General features: G+C 43.8%; 2 protein-coding genes across 3 annotated transcripts; one reads left to right on the forward strand and one right to left on the reverse strand.

Moving 5' to 3' along the window:
* Nucleotides 1-4,526: 4,526 nt before the first annotated feature.
* On the reverse strand, nt 4,527-14,937 carry Hspd1 (heat shock protein 1 (chaperonin)). 2 transcript variants are annotated; one of them, NM_001356512.1, is made up of 12 exons: nt 14,683-14,937; nt 13,460-13,635; nt 11,227-11,479; nt 10,419-10,501; nt 9,761-9,856; nt 8,752-8,845; nt 8,354-8,522; nt 7,767-7,866; nt 6,796-7,041; nt 5,750-5,924; nt 5,223-5,401; nt 4,527-5,134 (listed from the first exon to the last, which is right to left on the reverse strand). In NM_001356512.1, the coding sequence occupies exons 2-12, from the start codon at nt 13,631-13,633 to the stop codon at nt 4,982-4,984; spliced, it is 1,722 nt and encodes a 573-aa protein (NP_001343441.1). In that variant the 5' UTR covers nt 13,634-13,635; nt 14,683-14,937; the 3' UTR covers nt 4,527-4,981. The 2 variants fall into 2 exon arrangements, with proteins under 2 accessions (NP_001343441.1, NP_034607.3); NM_010477.4 differs by lacking the exon at nt 14,683-14,937 and adding an exon at nt 14,473-14,626 and having other exon boundaries at nt 4,528-5,134.
* Nucleotides 14,842-18,011, forward strand: Hspe1 (heat shock protein 1 (chaperonin 10)). Its single transcript, NM_008303.4, has 4 exons — nt 14,842-15,106; nt 15,745-15,909; nt 17,407-17,496; nt 17,764-18,011. The coding sequence occupies exons 1-4, from the start codon at nt 15,104-15,106 to the stop codon at nt 17,812-17,814; spliced, it is 309 nt and encodes a 102-aa protein (NP_032329.1). The 5' UTR covers nt 14,842-15,103; the 3' UTR covers nt 17,815-18,011.
* Nucleotides 18,012-19,855: the final 1,844 nt, after the last annotated feature.

Genomic DNA, 19,855 nt, shown 5'->3' on the forward strand with positions numbered 1-19,855 from the left:
ATATCATGTCTTACAAATACTTTCCTGGATGCAATATTCATCCCCAATTTGATCCTCAGCACTGCCAGAACAAGGGGAAAACCTTCCATAGAGACAGAGAAATCTGAACTGAACACATTCTTTACTCAGTATTCTCTCCCTTCCTTTCACTCTGCAACCAAATCACCTCTGCATACTAAACTTCCAGCCACAGTGCTTTCAGCTATAATTGGTGCTTGTGGGAATTTGCTCTAGTCTCTGCTCAGTCACTCCCTCCCAGGCACTGGCTGTGTGGTTTTGAGGAGCTCACACTGGTCTGCTCACATGGACTTGAGTTGTGCTTTTAACAAGTGAAACAGGATCTCCCACTTGTAGGTAAGGCACACACGGCCAGAGCAAAGTGACCTGTGTATAATTGTGTCCCTTGCATTTGATTTGAGCTTTGGTATTTGATCTAGTGTTAATGGGATGTCATTAACCCAGGCTGGCCTGGAACTCACGATGTGGCACGGGAGATGCTCTCATTACTGAGGCTCTTGGTCAGCTTCCCAAATGCTAACACTAAATTTGAGCTACCATGTGTGCATATGGTGGTCTGTTGTTGACCCTGGGTGTCTTCCTTGATGGCTCTTCATGCTATTGTAGCAGTCTCTTTTTTTTTTTCCATTTTTTATTAGGTATTTAGCTCATTTACATTTCCAATGCTATACCAAAAGTCCTCCATACCCACCCACCCCCACTCCCCTACACACCCACTCCCCCTTTTTGGCCCTGGCGTTCCCCTGTACTGGGGCATATAAAGTTTGCGTGTCCAATGGGCCTCTCTTTCCAATGATGGCCGACTAGGCCATCTTTTGATACATATGCAGCTAGAGTCAAGAGCTCCGGGGTACTGGTTAGTTCATAATGTTGTTCCACCTATAGGGTTGCAGATCCCTTTAGCTCCTTGGGTTCTTTCTCTAGCTCCTCCATTGGGAGCCCTGTGATCCATCCATTAGCTGACTGTGAGCATCCACTTCTGTGTTTGCTAGGCCCCGGCATAGTCTCACAAGAGACAGCTACATCTGGGTCCTTTCGATAAAATTGTAGCAGTCTCTTGCTGAACCCGGAGCCCACTGATTCTGGCTAGTGGAGCTATATGGGATGCCCAGGGATATCTGTCTCTGCCTCTCAAGTGCTGGGATTCCAGATGTTGCCATCTCTGTCTGACTTTTTACATGGATGCCAGAGATCCAAAAAATACTGGTCCTCATGCATGTACAGCCAGCACTTTATCCTTTGAGCCATCTCCTTGCCCTGGGAGCGCAGGGTAGGAGCATAATCCTGATACTCTATCCTACTCTAATTTGCTAAATAGGCTGCTGTCAAATTGCCTTCTACGGAGTTATGTTTACTTGTGGATTTGTGCCACTTTTCGTCAGAGTATCTTCTTTGTGCCATGAGTGGTAGTTAATACAGAGATTTATATGTTAGACTTCTGAGAGTGGCTCAAGTGTTTTATGCTAAGTGAGACCTCTACATTACCCTCTAAGGGCTCAGGGGACATTTTGTGTGAAAGAGTAGAAAGACTATGAACTAGGAGATAAGAGTGCTGGAGGAACATCTGGACAAGACATGGCCTCTGCACTCAGGAACTCATAGCTGTACAAGGTGGAGGAAATCCACATTCCATCACGGATGGATGGGGGAGGGGCTCCTGAGCGCCAACCCCTTCCTAACAGACTATTCCTAACAGACTATTGGCAGTTAATGCTTGCTGAGGAGGGAGGGAGAGGGTGTCATTTTTTTCACTGTGTACTCACTGGTACATTACTCATGATCCAGTAAAAAATAAAAATAAAAACTCCTCAAGTCATGCTCATACAAGCAACCTTAAACTTTGGGTCATCAAAACAAACAAACAAACAACCCAGAACAACTTGTATAGAAGATTCCCATGTGTAAAATTGTCCCAAAAAGAAAAAAGGCAGAGGAATCCTGGAAAGACCAGTGTGTCATGTACACACATCTTGTCCCAGTCTTCCTGCACTGCGAACTGTTCTTAATTCTTAATTAATTCACTTTTCTTTTTAGGAGTCTGTGCCTTGGAAATGCCTTCATTACCTAATGTGTGAGGGCTGCTGATGTGTGATAAGCATTCAGTAAATATAAAGTGAATCTAAATCAAGTTTTTATGTTTTCCAGGTTATATCTATATATAACCCTGAACTCACTATGTATTTTAGGATGACCTTGAACTCCTGGTCATCCTGCCCTTGCCTCAGTGCTGGGATTATAGGTCTGAACCACACACCTGATTTATGCAGCAGAGGGTGCAGGGCATGCCATTCTGCCAATAGAGTTAAAGGAATTCTAATCAGCACTTGAGAGGAAGATCTAACCAGCGAGGGCTACATATAAGACACTCAAAAAGGAAAAAAAAAATGTCATCATAAATTAAAACTAAGTTGCAAGTCCACCTCCCCACTCTCTGGGGCCTCCAGTTTCTCAAAGGTTAGGCCCATCTTCTCTCACTGAGGCCAGACTAGGCAGTCCTCTGCTGTATATGTGTTGGGGACCTGGGACCAGCTTGTGAATGCCGCCTGGTTGGTGGCTCAGTGTCTGAGATCTCAGAGGTCCAGGTTAGTTGAGACTGCTCATCTTGGGGCCATTCTTTTATTCAACCCACCAGTTACTATTTCACCTTGTGCTTAGTGAAAGAAAGACTGCCTCTGTAGGGCAATTTCTATACCTTTCTGTGCATTGCAGATAGTTTCCCATTGACTTAGATAAAAGCAGTTGGCTCCCAGTTTGAGATGAAGTGTAAGGTGAAATCATGAGGCGTTTCAGACAGTTGTATCCAATCAGGACGTTGAGAGTGATAAAACACAAGGTCAACTGGCTTTCCCCTTTTGATAATGCCTAGGACCCAAGCGCAGGGATGGTTCTACAATGTCAGGGTGGGTGGTTCTCTTTGATAACCTAATCAAGAAAAGACCACAATGCATGCTGAGAGGTTTGTCTCCTAGTTGGTTGTAATGCCCTTCAAGTTGGTTTTCTGTTGTTTTTTTTTTTTTTCATTTTTCTCTCCTAGACAAGATTTCCCTGTGTAACCCTGACTGTCCTGAAACTCAATTTGTAGACCAAGCTGGTCTCAAAACTCAGAGATCTGGCTTCTACTACCCCCTGGGTACTAGGATTAAAGGCATGTGTCACCACTGGCTTTTTTTTATTTCATGTTAATATTAACCATCATCATGGGAGAGTCCAACCTCAGTTCAAGGCAAGGTTTCAAGACTGATTTCTCTGTAGCTCTGGCTGTCCTGGGATTCACTGACTTCAAACTCAAGAGATCTGCCTCCTCAGTGCTGGGATGGAAGGCATACCTCACCATATCCAGCTAAAAATAAACTTTTAAAAGTTTAATAATAAAAATTAAAGCTGGGCTGGTGAGATGGCTTAGTGGGTAAGAGCACTGCTCTTCCGAAGGTCCAGAGTTCAAATCCCGGCAACCACATGGTGGCTCACAACCATCCGTAATGAGATCTGACTCCCTCTTCTGGAGTGTCTGAAGACAGCTACAGTGTACTTACATATAATAAATAAATCTTAAAAAAAAAATTAAGGCTAGGCAATACTGGCACACATATTCAATCCCAGTATTTGGGAAACAGCATGGTCTACAGTCACCAGGATAGCAAGGAGTGGGGGCGGGAACCAATCAAAATGCCCTTAAGCACTTCCTGTTACTTCCAGGTTGACTTAGACCAGACTACCTGCAGCTATGAGATCAGGCCAGGCAGTTACTTTGGAAGGGTTTCGGACCCACTCACATTTCCCTGGGGTCTCTGCCAGTGGAAACACTCCATTGCATTTTTTCAGACAAAGCAGTGTACATCAAGGTTCCTTTCCTCTTGGTTACTCATTTTTGAAGTAGATGCAAGTACATTTCCACAGCTAAACTAACTAAAGAACTAGTGTTTGCTCCCCCTTTTCATTTCTGGCTTATTTGTTCTATTCTGGAAATTTCCATCCTTTACTCAAATAAACCCTTTGTGGAATTACAACCAGCTTTTGCTTTCACAGAATGGCCAACTGACTTCAGACTATTTCTGGTGCTCTGCATCCTGCTATCTGGCCCTCTTGTTTCTTTTACACCAAGAAATGAATAATCTTCACTCTTTGAGGGTAAAGTGAGGGTTGGGGGATTAAACCTCATAGTGCTTATTTGCTTGGCTAGATCTCTGGTAATTCTAGACTCACTTAAAAATTCAAGTACTGAAGACTGGTTAAAATGTTAAGTTGCTCATTAAGTCTTTTTACTATGGCATAAACTTCAAAATGGTAAGGAAAGACTAAACTCCTTTATGATCACTTATGATACTCTCCAAATCAGTCAAGCTAACCAGTGTTGTGCCTTCTGTAAAACCTCACGAAGCAATAATCCTATCTCCAAGGAAAAGCAAGAGACTACAGACTATAGGTGGACTGTTTCTATATACCCAACTGTGCTCCTCTGATTGGCTTTCATTTCTCCCATCAAGACCATGGAAAGGGTAACACAACCAGAAACTTTAAACAAAATTTTATTACACAAAGGTTGTCACATAATTGGATACTTCTCTACTTTGTACACAATCATTCCCACCCTCCACAGAAAGGCTGCTTCTGAACTCTCATGTGGTGACACAGCGCTACAGTCCTGATGCTCACAGAACAGTAGAGATGCCTCAGTGATTTAAGTTGAAAGCAGGACACTGGTATATGGCTCTTGCACCCAGCATCAGGAATGTACAAATGTCTTTATTCAAAAATACAAAATAAATTATCTGTAGGCATGGACAATGACAGCAGTAAACCATTATATATCGTCAAAGGAAACCAGTAACTGATGATTACAGTGGTCAGCCAGCCTTCTCTTCAGTCATTTTCTCCAGGTGACTTCTCTGAAGTTATTGGTGAGGAACCTGCCTTGAGCTTCCTGTCACAGTTCATTGATAAGGGCAAAGCACTACTCTAGGAGTTAGAACATGCCGCCTCCCATACCCCCTCCCATGCCACCCATTGCACCCATTCCAGGGTCCTTCTCTTCTTTAGGAATTTCTGTCACTACAGCTTCGGCTGTAGTTAGCAAGGAGGCCACCCCAGCAGCATCCAGTAAGGCAGTTCTCACAACCTAGAAAAAATTTTAGTAAAATAATTTATGAATAAAAACCATGCAGAGAGCAAGACATCCAGTGTGTATGAAATGCTGAATCACTTACCTTTGTTGGATCAATGATCCCTTTTTCCACCATGTTCACAAAATCTCCAAGCATGGCGTCATAACCAACTTCTGAGGAACTCTGCAGAATTTTCTCAACTATCAAAGATCCTTCAACACCTGCATTCTTAGCAATCGTCATTGCAGGAATTTTAAGTGCTCTTTTAATAATTTCTATACCTATAAAACAAACACATTTTTACAAATTTGCTTTGTCTTCTCTTTCTGGGGAGCCAGAGGACTTAGTTTAATCCTTAGCACCAATGTAACTCCAGGTCCAGGCTACCTAATGCTCCCTTCTGGCCCAGAGAATACTGTAAATGCATAGCACACAAGACATGAAGGCAAAATGCACCCCCCAACACACACAAAATAATTAAAAAGAAAACAAGAGTTTAGTAAATGAGAAGACTTATCCAATCCTACCATAGGTGAAATAATTCCCCCTGTAAAATGTGTTACATTGCTAATCAACAATACTTTTCAATAAGAATGAGGCCACAAACTCATTTGAAAGATGATCTTTACCTATTTTCTGGTCTTCATTAGCAGGCTTTAATGAATCCAAGGCTGGGATGCACCGAAGCAGAGCGCAGCCCCCTCCTAGAACAATGCCTTCTTCAACAGCTGCTCTTGTAGCATTGAGAGCATCAGTAACTCTGTCTTTTTTCTCATTCACTTCAACATCACTTGTTCCTCCAACCTAGAGATTAAGAAATTCCAGTTAGCATGACCTTTCCCATTCAATGACCACCTAAAGCCACCTAGAATGCAGACATAAGCTGGGTACAGCATCATGTAAGTCATGACCCCTGCAGTTGAGAGGCTAAAGCAGGTGGGTTACACCAACTGAGGCCAGCTAGGGCTACAGCAGAGTTCAAAACAAAAGCAACAACAAAAGAAGCAACTCTAGAATAACATATATATTATAATGTGTCCCACTGACAAAATCCTGAACCTCCCCACACAAGCTGTACTGCTGTGTGAGAAAAGGATACTAGCCAAACAGCAGTGCACATGCCTTAAATCCCAGCACTTGGGAGGCAAAGGCAGATGGATTTTCAGTTCAAGGATAGCCTGGTCTACTAATTGAGTTCTAGGACTGAAAATCCTGTCTATAGAGTGAACAGAATGAGTTCCAGGACAGTCAGGGTTACACAGAGAAAAAGGAAAGAGAAAAGAGCGAGACTGGGAAATTGGGTAGGGGTAGACTGCACAACACAGCACAAGAACGGTTTCATACTCATGCATAATACCAGTAGGGGATAGATGCCTATTTATGGCTCAGAAGGCATTGGGATATAACCCAAATGGGCCAAAGGTCTTGCTTGCCCTGCAAGCCAATGGCCTGAGTATTCCTGGAATCACAGTGGAAAGGTAGATGACCAACTGCTGGTAGTTGCCCCCGATTGCTACATGTACTCTATGGAAAGTTTGGTCATATGCACACTCAAAAAACAAAACAAACTAAAAATTCTGGGAAAGGAGATATTCATTTAGTTACTATTGGTAAATACCACAGAACCAGTATCACGATACTCAGCCTAAAATGTTTACCGGCAAGTCAGTCTTACCTTCAACACAGCTACTCCATCTGAAAGTTTAGCAAGTCGCTCGTTCAGCTTTTCTTTTTCATATTCACTAGTTGTGATGTCTAGCTGCTCAGTGATTTCTTGAATACGTTTTTCAATGTGAGCTTTGTCACCTTTTCCTTTCAAAAGCATGGCATCATCTTTGGTGACAATGACCTCCCCAACTTTTCCTAAGTCATGAGCTTGAACATCTTCAAGATTTAGATTCAACCCCTCTTCTCCAAACACCTATAAAAGCAGTGTGCTATTAGTGGCTTCCATTATACCAGGCTTATTACTATATGTCACAGATATTTTGTAAGAAGAAACAGCTTTTCAGGGCTAGCAAGATGTCTCAGCAGTCAAGAGCACTGGAAGGCTATTCTGCTCTTCCAGGTGTCCTGAGTTCAAGTTGCAACATGGCAGCTTGCAACTGTCTATAAACTGCAGTCCTATGGGACTGGATGGACGCCTTCTGGTATGCATACACCATACAAACAGGCAGACAAAACATCCATATACATAAAGCTTAAAATATCCAGAAAAAGAAATGCTGTTTTTCTTTGAGATGTCAAGACCACTGGTATACCAGAACAAAATCACTTAAAGTTTTGAGAAGAATGTTTAACTATGTCCATTCTCACGCCAGGCTCAGCAAGTTAGAAACATGACCTTAATCCAATACCTGTGTACCAAGCAAAAAAATAGCAAGCCAGGCGTGGTGGCGCACGCCTTTAATCCCAGCACTCGGGAGGCAGAGGCAGGTGGATTTCTGAGTTCTTGGCCAGCCTGGTCTACAAAGTGAGTTCCAGGACAGCCAGGGCTATACAGAGAAACCCTGTCTCCAAAAACCCAAATAAATAAATAAATAAATTACTTAGCAACAGTCCTATCTATTTATGAAGTATACATTGTATTTGCAGCCTGGAAGCATAGACATCACTAAGCAAAGCAGTATGACAAGATTTACTTACTGCACCACCAGTAGCAATAGCCATATCTTTAAGCTGGTTCTTCCTATTGTCCCCAAATCCTGGAGCTTTGACTGCCACAACCTGAAGACCAACTTTTAGCCTGTAAAGAACATTTAACTGTGTAAGATGTAAACTGAAGGGGGAGTTGGGAGAAAGCATCTAATTTAGTTCCTGGTAAGTTCTAGTACTATATACAACTATTAGTACTATATAACTCTATCCCAATCCTACTCTTTTCCCACAACTCCTGGTCTGAAAAAAGACAAGATGGGGACCTCTACTCATCAAATCTTGTTCCAAGCAGATCCCCTTCTTAAACAAATGCTGCCCTTATATTGCAGACACAGTTGTGAGTCAGTACTAACCATACCAGTGTTAAAAGACACGTATAGTTCTCTCTGGGAGGCTGTGGGAAGCAGCGGCTCAGGGATTATGCACATTTGAGACCGCTTTAAGATGGACTCATAATGCATAGAGCACTATATCATACACTACACCTCTAAGACACACAAGCAAAACAGGGAATTAATTTTAAAAAGCAACAGCATTCACCTTCTACCTAAAAACATAACAACCCAATCTATTACCTGTTCAAAACCAGCGTGCTTAGAGCTTCTCCGTCAACGTCTTCGGCGATTATGACCAATGGCTTCCGATGAGCATTAGCAATTTCAAGAGCAGGGACAATGGACTGAACACTGGAAATTTTCTTTTCACTCAACAAGACATAGGCATCTTGGAATTCACACTTTTGACCTGTAAATACAGAGAGCAGTAAAACCAAATTCTAACAGTACTGAGAAAATTAACAATTTACTTCCACAATGAGACCAGTAACTCATGATCTTTTCTTCATTTACTGAATCATTAATGTTTTGAAATATCACAATTTTTATTGTACCACCCACATCCACTGCCTACAGCTGACAGTAAGTTTATAGCTTAAAGTATAGTGTAAAGATTTCATCTCTGGACCAGCTCTTACCTTTTGATGTGTTAATAAAATACGGGGAAATATATCCTCTATCAAACTTCATGCCTTCAATAATTTCTAGCTCATCATTCAGGGTTTTTCCATCCTACAAAGTCAAAGAATTAGAGGCCAGTTAAACCTAAAGATGGCTCAGGGGTTAAGAACACTTGCTGTTCTTCTCTTTAAGATATGCTTATTTTATGTATTTTATGTACTCTATCTCCATGTACACCTGTGTGCCAGAAGAGGGCACCAAATCCCATTATAGATGGTCATAAACCAGCATGTGGGTGCTGGGGATTGAACTCTGAGCCATTCAACTTTCCAGCCCCATTTGCTTTTCTTGAATAGAACCGGGTTAGGTTCTCACACCTACATAATGGCTCTCAACCTCCAGGGATTCTGCTGTTTCTTCTGGGTTCCAAGGCCCCAGTACACATATGGTGCACATACATACACATGTGTGCAGACAAACACTCATACATAGAAAATAAAAATCTTTTAAAACAAACACAAGCCTATTTTGGACTATCTACAAAGTTAAGACCCTGTCTCATAAACATGAGCAAACCCAACACTTGAAATTATATACCTAACTAGCAAGAGATGGCATAGGCATTAAGGGGTTCAACATGGAAATGCTGCACAGCACCTTTAACTACACTCCCACCAAAATCTCAAGACACACACTAAAGCTGAGCACAGGAGCACATGCCTTTAGTCCCCATGAGATGATAGAGGGATCCCTCTAAGGTTGAAGCTTAAGAGTTCCAGGCCAGCCAGGATTACAGAGTGAAGCACCAGCCTATTTACAGCTAGCGGAGAGCTAATAAGTTAGATGAATTCATTGTTAAGAGGCAAAGCTCCCGATTCAGACTAATGGTGAGCACATACTACAGATGTTAAGACAGAGGAATGAATTGTGTGGGCACAAACAAGAGATTCAAGTTTTTTATTTGGAAAACAGGTGACAGATACCCCATTGAAGGTACTATCAAAACGTATCAAATCCCATACTTGCCTTCACTGTGATGACACCCTTTCTTCCAACCTTTTTCATTGCATCAGAAATGATGTTCCCAATGTCTTTGTCTCCATTTGCAGAAATTGTAGCAACCTGAAATAACCAAGTTACTTCAAAATTAAATACTGATTAGTATTTTCAACTTTGACACTCTATACTAGTACTTTACAGTTAATAGTAATTTTAATGAAGTCCTGGTTAAATGGAGACACACCCTCAGTCCTTCCATTATCTGACAAAGTAAGAATAAATAAACTAAAGGGGCTGGAGAGATGGCTCAGTGGTTAAGATGACTTGCTGTTGTTCAGGTCAGTACCCAGCATCCACACAGTGGCTGGCAACTGTCTCTAACATCTCCTTCTACGGGTTCAGGCATGCATATGGTGCACACACAAAAAAATACTTGTCTGCTATGCTTCAAGGGCTAGGTTTGAACCCACGCAGCACAGAGTACACTGATATCACTAAGAATATCTGCACAATAACACAAATCTTACTTACAGCCACATACAACTACAACAACAAGCCACCTATTAAGATCCAAATTAGTAGGCATGGCAGTGATGAGCCAAACACTCTGGAGGCAGAGGCAGAGGCAGGGGAATTTGAGTTCAAGGCCAACCTGGTCTATAGGTTGAATTAGTAAAATTCTTACCTGAGCAATTTCTTCAGGGGTTGTCACAGGTTTAGACTGTTTCTTAAGTTCAGCAATTACAGCATCCACAGCCAACATCACACCTAGTTCAAGAATGTATGTTACTAACAATGCTTATCAAGGTCCCCAAGTATAAACTTACAGACTCTTTTAACATTTACATGTAACCTCGTGCCAGCACTCTCCTAACTGTACCAAACAACACAGTATGCACTCAATCAATCTCAGAATTTCATAATTAAGTTGAAAACCAACAACATTTTGAAAACTTGACCTAGATGTTGTGTGGTGGCTCACACCTGTAATCCCAGTACCTGACTAAGACTAAAGACTAAGACAGAATGGCTAAAAATTTGAGACCAGCATGTATTTATACAGGACACCATGCCAGGGAAGGCTAAGACCTACTCATTCTTGGCTGCAGAGATAGCTTAAAGGTTAAGAGTACAGGGTCTTGGTCTGGGTGTGGTAGTGCCCACCTTTAATCCTAGCACTCTGAAGGCAGAAGAAGCAGGCAGATCTCTGAGTTTGAAGCTAACTAGCCTGGTCTACAGAGAACCCTGAATTTTCACTTCCATTAATTGAGACAAGTTAAAAAACAAGATGTGGAAGATGGTCTAGGGGATAAAAGTACTTGACCCACAAGCCTGAATGAAGCCTCAGTTCCACCTTGGAAACCCACATAAGTAAGGAAAGGGCAATTCCACCAAGAATGAACACTCACAAACTCTACAACGAATGTAATAAAAAGGACAAAGATAAAGACAACAGAATTCTTTACAGGATAAGATCAATGATATACTCTTACCTCTCCGGATTTCCACTGGATTAGCCCCTTTGCTGATCTTCTCAAAGCCCTCCTTGGCAATAGATCGTGCCAGAACAGTGGCAGTGGTGGTGCCATCCCCAGCCTCTTCGTTTGTGTTATTGGCAACGTCCTGAACAAGTTTAGCTCCAATATTTTTGTATTTATCCTTTAAATCAATTGACTTTGCAACAGTGACCCCATCTTTTGTTACTTTGGGACTTCCCCAACTCTGTTCAATAATCACAGTTCTTCCCTACAGCGACAGGGAAAAAAAAAGCAACCCTCAATGATAACCCTCAAATTTGTCATTTTTAACCATCCTGCAACATGAATCTCAAAGCCACGTTAATCAACCATCTTAGGTCTATAAAAAATGAGCACTGATCATTTGCCAGGAGTCCAACATTGAATGAAGCACAACAGGAATTCCCTGGTACTAACAGATGCCACCCATAAAACAAGAAAGCACAGATGTTAATCGCCAAATCCCAGAACACTCTTCACATCATTTGCACTTGAGTTTTGGCTATGACCTAGGTTTATTTTGTTTTCTGAGACAGGACATTTCTGTGTAGCCTTTCCTGTCCTCAAACTCACAAAACACAAAGATCTGCTTGCCTCTGCCTCCTAAAGGCTAGCTGGAATTAGAGGCATGCACCACTACCACTACAGCCCTGCTTATGAACTATTTTTAAAACATGTTTTGCTTTAAAATTCATTCACTAAATATCAGCCAGTAAGATAATGTGCTTTTCTGGTTCGCTCAATAAAAAACTTCAAATATGACACCAACAAGTATTGGCAACTTTTGGATTTGAACCAAACTTCTATTGTCTTGAGCTATGTAAACAGTTCTTAAAGATGCAGGTTTTGGGGGGGGGGGTGCATGTGTGGAAGACTTTTGGGATAGCATTGGAAATGTAATTGAGGAAAATACGAGAAAAAAAAAAAAGATGCAGGTTTTTTTGTTGTTTTGTTTTTCAAGACAGGATTTCTATTGTTGCCATGCTTTCCTGAAACTTAGAGAACTACCAGCCTAAGCCTCCTGAGTGTTGGGATTATGCAGCTCTTTAGACCAGTTTAGCATTAATTTAAAATGACTGTGCACCACATCCAATGGTGTCCTCAAAGTACTATAGCTCCCTATTCAGCCACACAAATGTGTGATCACAACCTCTGATCTTAGCACTGCTCTGAGTTCAAGGCTGACTTGGCCAGCTATGGTTAGAGACCCTGTGAGTATAATACTGAATTCCTACACTTGAGATGTAAGTTGTTCAAGGACAGCCTTGCCACAAGGGAGTTAGAACTCAGACTAAGCTAGTGAGACTCTCTCAAAAGCAAAAACTGGACAATTTTTTTGCAATGTGAAAATTGTAGCAATCACGAGGTGTACAATGAAGGGACGAATGGAAGACCACAAAGGTTTTCTCCCAAGGGCAAGTGAAAACAGTCTGGTGATATGTGTTGCAGAAGCTGGTGGATGGATCGCTCTGAGTCTCAGGACAGTCTAGGCTACCGGAGAAATGCTGTCTTAAAAACAAAACCCCCAAACAACAAAGCCCATAAAGTAAAGTTTGTAAAGATGGCTCAGCGGGTAAGAGCACTGACTGCTCTTCCGAAGGTCCCAGCAACCTTCAAATCCCAGCAACCACATGGTGGCTCACAACCACCCGTAATGAGATCTGACACCCTCTTCTGGTGTGCCTGAAAACAGCTACAGTGTACTTACATATAATAAATAAATCTTGAAAAAAAAAGGTTTAGTTACTTAAAAAAACAAAACAAAAAACACAGAAACCAATGATTCTATGCTAGTGCATTTTGCCTTATGTGTTGGAGTATTTCAGCACAATGAGTGAACTCTCACATTACAGCTATATACTTTGAGGTATTATTAGACTTAAGTTGTACTTTCCCCTCTATACCCTCTAACTACTGGGACGAGATCCAAAATTTAATGCAAGCATGCACAAAATCATGACTATAGTTTGAAAATCCTCCTTGAGATATTACTACTCTATTACATCACAATGTACAAAAGTCCCCCAAATCGCCTGGAGCAGTAGTAAGGACACCATGGTGGTAGAATGACCAATAGACCTCCTGACTAAATAACACCTCTAGACCACTAAGTTGTACCACATGCAAATTAGATTTTTCACAAAACTTGATAACAAATTGCTGTCTTGCAGCTACTATATTCTTTAACACCATTTAAGTATACTGGTACCTTTGGCCCCATTGTAACAGCTACAGCATCTGCTAAAAGGTCTACACCTTGAAGCATTAAGGCTCGAGCGTCCGCACCAAATTTTACATCTTTGGCATAGGCCCGAGTGAGATGAGGAGCCAGTGCCCGGGACACTGGTCTCATCTGGCGAAGGACTGTGGGTAGTCGAAGCATTTCTGGGGAAGGAAAAAAGAAAAATCACTACAAACTTGTCCAACGGTGCTTCAAAACATGGGAGGCTAGATTGGAGCTGGGCTGTCCTCTGCTAACCACCATGCCTGGGCGCTGCAGATTCAGGGCATAATCTGCTAGCCAACTGATCATGGAGGCTGACCCCAAGCCTGACCAACAGCATAAGCACAAAGCACAGAAAACCACATCCCCATGGCCACCCACTCTGCCCTCTCAAGTTAATCTTTCACTGCCAAAGCGGCCTTGGGAGCAGATCCACTCCGAAAAGTGTCCAAAGGAAAAAAATCAAGTTGGTGCAAGCAAGGCAGGTTCTAAATGCAATTGCCTAGAGAACTACAGAAGTACTCATGACGGTGCAAAACCCTCTGAGTGTGTCGCCAGGTATCCACCCGAAGCTACGGTAACACAGCAGCTAGCAAGGCCGGAGGAAAAGACAGTAGGTCAGTCCAGCCTCGCGGCCCCACGTGTCTTCCCGACCAGGAGCCCCGAGCAAGGTCAAAGTGAACACCGGACCGCCGCGGCCACCGGGGACTAAAGGACCCCGACCACCCTCCCACAGAGTCCTGCAGTGCGCCAGGCGCAGGTGGCACCAGAGGGCCCAAGTTGCTTCCACCCTAGCCCGCCCTTGCTCCGGCGCTCGGCCTGGATCGCGTGGTCCCCGCCACACGTGATGAAACCAGCGTGGCCCCGCTGGGCCTGGACAAGTGAGCCGAGCCTGCGGCGTCGCTGCCAGACTTCTCCCCCTAGTCCTCCGTGCTCGGTCCGCGCTGCAAGCAGCCCCCCGCGAGCGCCGGGGCGCCCTGCACGCCGAGGCCGCGTACCTGCGGGGCGGCGGCAGGAGAGCACGAGGCGAGGCAGGCCGTCTGCGGCGAGTGAGGGACCCAGCTCTGGGCGCGCACCGCAATGAGCCCGAGTCCCCTCCCTCCCCGCCCCGCCCCGCGGCCCCGCGTGTGCGCGCGCGCGCCCCCCGCTCTCTCCCACGCCGGGGCCCTGCAATCTGCATGCGGCGCGCGCGGCCCCGCCCTCCGTACCAGAGCCGCCTCAGCTCTGCGGCCTCAGCCCTCTCCCGCCGCCCTACGCTGGTTCCTGGGCCACGGTCCGTTCTAGAACCTTCCGGAAGGCCCCGCGCGTCCCGTGGGTGAAAGGTCAAGTGGCGTCATTTCCGGGAGGGGGGCTCGTTCTTTCACCTCGGCGGCCGGCCTGGAAAAGCCTAGAAAGTGCTCCCCTTTTCTTCCGCCTCCGGCCGCCCGCGTCGGCCCCCTTGCGCGGAGCCCTCGCCACCAATCGGCGCGCGCGTCGGCGTGGCCGCCCCCTCTCACGCTCGGGGGGCTGAGTGCGCCTGCGCGCTGCGCGGCCTTTTCACGTGTCCCAGCCGGCCAGCAGGACTCTCCTTGCAGCAGCGGCCCGAGTTCAGAGTCCGGAGCTGCGGTGGTGGCGGCGAAGGCGAGAGTCATGGTGAGTGTCTCGTGGTTGGCAGGCCTGCGGGTCCAGTTCGGCCTGCGGCCCACGGCGAACCCTTGTGCGCTTTGGGACTAATAGGACAGGGGTCCGGGGTCTGGTCAGTGTCCGGTGTCCGCCCATGGCTCTGCAGAAGCGAGGCCATTTCTCTCTCCACCATGGCTTTGCCGCACGCACGTGTGCGACAAAGCGTCTGGGGCAGGGGGCGGGAACCCGATGCACACGCAGAAGCCCACCTGCCCTGGCAGGGCTTCAGTGGATGTGTCCTATGTTGGAGAAAGACTAAGATCCAGGCTCGAAAAGTGACGCCACTCCCCCGTTATTCGAATTTTTAAAAAAATTAAAGAAATGTTTGACCTTGGAATAGATCAAGGTGGCGATTGCTGATTAGTAATGAAGACCCCCCCCCACCACCACCACCACACACACACACACACCAGACAGGGAAATGAAACTCAGTTTGTCCTATATAGAGTGGAACACTGAGTATATTCTAAAAGTACACTTGAATTTTCTTGTCCTTTTTGGAACAGGTCAGTTTTGACCTGTTGAGAGTTAAGGCTTGCGGTGGTCTTAACTGTTCGTGTTCTGACACTTCGAACTTACACTCTGTTTGATCACATTTCTCTCCACAGGCTGGACAAGCTTTTAGGAAGTTTCTTCCGCTCTTTGACAGAGTATTGGTTGAAAGGAGTGCTGCCGAAACTGTAACCAAAGGTGGCATTATGCTTCCAGAAAAGTCTCAAGGAAAAGTGTTGCAAGCAACGGTCGTGGCTGTGGGGTCAGGAGGGAAAGGAAAGGTAAACTGGTGCCCCTGGAGTGGTACTGAATTCCAGTGTGATGTGGAAGGAGGGGAATTCCTTTGGTAATTAAAAAAATGAATTACAATGGCATTTTTGGGGGGAAGAATTTCAAGTCAAATTTCAATTCACAAAGAACCTCCCATTCAGGAAAATGACTGTTTTATATTGTTTTAGAATTATTTTATGTTTCTGAAGAAAGGCAAAAGGTATTTGTGTGACGTGTTTGCACATGTCTATATGCTGTGTAGCAGGGGCATCTCCACCTTACTCCTTTGGGGTAAAGTGTTGACTAGTCTGGTTTCTGGGCCTCAACATGTTGCGGGTTACAGCCTTTTTACTCTAGTTTTAGGATCCTGGTTTGGGCTCCCCTACTTTCATAGCAAGTCTACTTACCTGTTTACCCACTGAGCTAACTCTGCAGTGCCCCAAGCTCTAGAGGCTGAAAAGTGCCTGCCTTGATGGTGGCTCATGCCTGTGGCCCAGGTTCTTTGGAGCCTAAGGCAGGTGGACTGTAGAATCTTTTTAGGCCAGCAGGAGGTACAGGATGAGACCATGTCCCAAAAAAGTAAAACAAAATCTTACAATATGAAATAACCTCTGTAGCTATTTTATATCCTGTTCTTCAAATTTTAAATAGACAAAAAGATCGCGCAAGTAGATAAACCCCCACGGCCATTTCAGAGCTGAAGGAGGTATTTATTAATAAGGCACAGAACTAATTCTAAGCACAGGTTGGGAGAAGGGTATAGTGCTGAGGTAGAAGGATCCGGAATTGATGGCCTGTCAATTTTGATATAGACCCTGTCTCCCTCTCCCTTCCCCAAAAAGAAAGGGTGAAGTGGCAGGGGTGGGGGAGCCCAGACACTGAAATAGTTTTAATCTTACACCATTGAGTTTTAGTTGGCATGAGACTTGAGAAGGGAGGTGGAACTACTGTGGGTGTTCTTTACTTAACTAAATCGCGAGAGTATTAGGGGGAGTAGACATTCCACTTCAGTCTCTTGATAGATAACAAGGGCATTCAGTCAGTAAATGTATATTAAACGGAGAAAGGTAATGCCGAATTTTTGTTGAAAGGAATCATACATGATCATTTACCGTCTGGTGGTACAAGCTGCTTTATTTTACTTGGTCTACAGGGTGTGTTAATATTTAACAGTAGAAAGTTAGCCAGCCTTAGTTGTCCACTGAAATGAAGTTTTAGTGAGTGTCTCCTTCATATTGTAACTATGCAATTCTTATATTGTAGGGATCTATATTTAATGTAAATTATATTGCTTAACCACTAATTAGGTACCTAAGAACATACTGGTTTGGGCACATTTCATTAATTTAGTGATTTAAAAGTTACAGAGTTTAATGTGACTGGTTAATGCCTATAATACAAACCTGAGGCAGGAGGCCCCTGGTGTGCATACTGAAACAAAAAGTTCACTGTGTGTCTAATGAACAAGACAAGCAGACTCTTGGCTAACAAGTGACTGTTTTCATCAGAGTGGAGAGATTGAGCCTGTCAGTGTGAAAGTTGGAGATAAAGTTCTTCTCCCAGAATATGGAGGCACCAAAGTAGTTCTAGATGACAAGGTAAGTCAAGCTAAGAATTTTTATTTTATCTATTTTTTTTTTAATTTCGGGGGAGGGGGTGGTTCAAGACTGGGTTTCTCTGTGTAGCCTTGGCTGTCCTGGAACTCACTCTGTAAACCAGGCTGGCCCCGAACTCAGAAATCCACCTGCCTCTGCCTCCCAAGTGCTGGGATTAAGGTGTGTGCCACCACTGCCCGGCAAAGCTAATAATTTAAAATGAGTTATATTTGCTATGACTATCTTAACCAATAGTCTCTTTATTCACAGGATTATTTCTTATTTAGAGATAGTGACATTCTTGGAAAGTATGTCGACTGAAATCACTGTTGAAATGGTGTCACGTGAAGCTGCCATTCCACTGATGTCTGAACTATTTCATCATGTAAATAATTTCCATGCCTCCCTTTTATAATAAACAGATGATGCCTAAACTGACAGCCATTGTCTCTGACCTTTAGTTTCACTGTACTGTTACAAACATTTCCAAATAAAATGATGTAAATGAGTGGACAGTCTTTGGTAATTTAAGGTCGTTTTCTTCCAAGGAAGCTGCGTAGTTAAGAGTTCTGAGAAATAAGGATTTTCTAGGTAAATGAATTTTCGGGATGAATTTGGCATTATTACATAGATGAATAATATAAGCCACGGGAACTTGTACTTAGATACTGTCTTAGTTTACATTCTATTCCTGTAATAAACTGCTGACTAAATGCTACTTGGAGAAGAAAGTGCATCTCAGCTTCAAGTGTATTACAGGAAACTGGGCAAGAGCTGAAGCAAAGACAATGGAGGAATGTTACAGCTTCCTCCCCTTCTCAGCCTGCTTCCTTACACAACCCACTGCCACCTGCCGAGAGGTGGCATGACCCAGAGATGCTTCCCACATCCATCATTAAGATTCTGTGCCATCAACTTTCCTATGGGCCAATTAATGAAGGCATTTTCTCAGTTGCAACTTCACGTGAAGTTTACAGTTCCTGGGTGACCCAAGGCTGTGTAAAGTTGGAGGTGGAGGGAACAGACAGAAAGTAAAGTTAGCAGCATTGTAAAACAAGTATGAGAAGCATGTGGTACAAGTCCTCTGGTTACAGCGATTGGGGTGGCCTTAAGCTTTTATTTTTGGAAAATTTTGTTTTCTGAGCATGTCTTAATTTCCAAATCATAACCAAAATTTGTATGGAAAAAATAAGCACAGGACCAGGCAAAGATGGCTCATCCCTTTATCCCAGCACTCAGGAGGCTGAGAGGCTTGTGAATGCAAGGCCAGCTTGGTCTGTAGTGCAAGGTCTAGGATAACCAGGGCTACACAGGAAAACCCTGTCTCTGGGGGTAGGGGCTGGGGAGGAAGCCAGAGACATTGCTCCCAGAGGACCCAAGACCCAGATTTGGCTTGCAGAACCTGGATGGTAGCCCACTCCAGGGCCTTCAAGCCCTGCCTGTGTGTACGTGGTGCACTAACAAGCAACATTCATGAATAAAATCCAGTTCAAGGTAATTAAAAAATACTGAGTTTTTTGTGGTTAGCAGCACTCCCAAAAATGTTTTTGTTTTCTTGTTCTAGGATCTAACATGACCTGCATGCTAGAGAAGCTTTCGACCACTGAGATAAACCTCTAGCATTCCATATTTTGAATGCAGTTAATTTCAGAACAAGAGGGCATAAATCATAATTCCTTGTGTGTCCTTCAGTATGGATGTGGGTGTTTACATGTTTAGTGCTTTTGATATGCCAAGGCCTAGTTATCAAATTTAGATAGAATATGAGTTCTTAGAAATCCAAGTGAGTCATCAGTTTTATACTCTGGCAGACATAGCTAACAATGTTCTTGGAAATTAATCTTATTAGCACAGTCCTAACTGACCTAGAACTTGTGTTTACCAGGTGGGACTTAAGATCTGTTTATGTGGGCTGATGAGATGGCTCAGTGGTTAAGAGCACTGATTGCTCTTCCAGAGGTCATGAGTTCAAATCCCAGCAACCACATGGTGGCTCACAACCACCTGTAATGAGGGGTGGAAAAAACAAACAAACAAACAAAATAGGGCGGGAGCAAGAGTAGTAGTTTAAAGATGTGTGTGATTATGTCTGCCTTCCTTTGTTTTACCAGTCAGGCTTTTTCTTCTTTATTTTCCTGTTGGACAAAAGATAAGCAGCTGATCTGATAGACCAGCCCACATTCTCAGTGCTGGTTCACTCTGTAAACTAGACAGAAGCCTCAGCCTCCTTGGGTGTTTGGATTATAGACGTGTTTCTTTTGTGTCTTATATTACCAATATAGTCTCAAAATTATCTCTTCAAGAATTACACTAGTCAAGAATCACAGGAGGCCCAAAGCTTTTAGTAGGTGTGGTTGGGCCT

Source organism: Mus musculus, chromosome 1 (genome assembly GCF_000001635.26).
Source record: "Mus musculus strain C57BL/6J chromosome 1, GRCm38.p6 C57BL/6J".
Classification (NCBI taxonomy): Eukaryota; Metazoa; Chordata; class Mammalia; order Rodentia; family Muridae; genus Mus; species Mus musculus.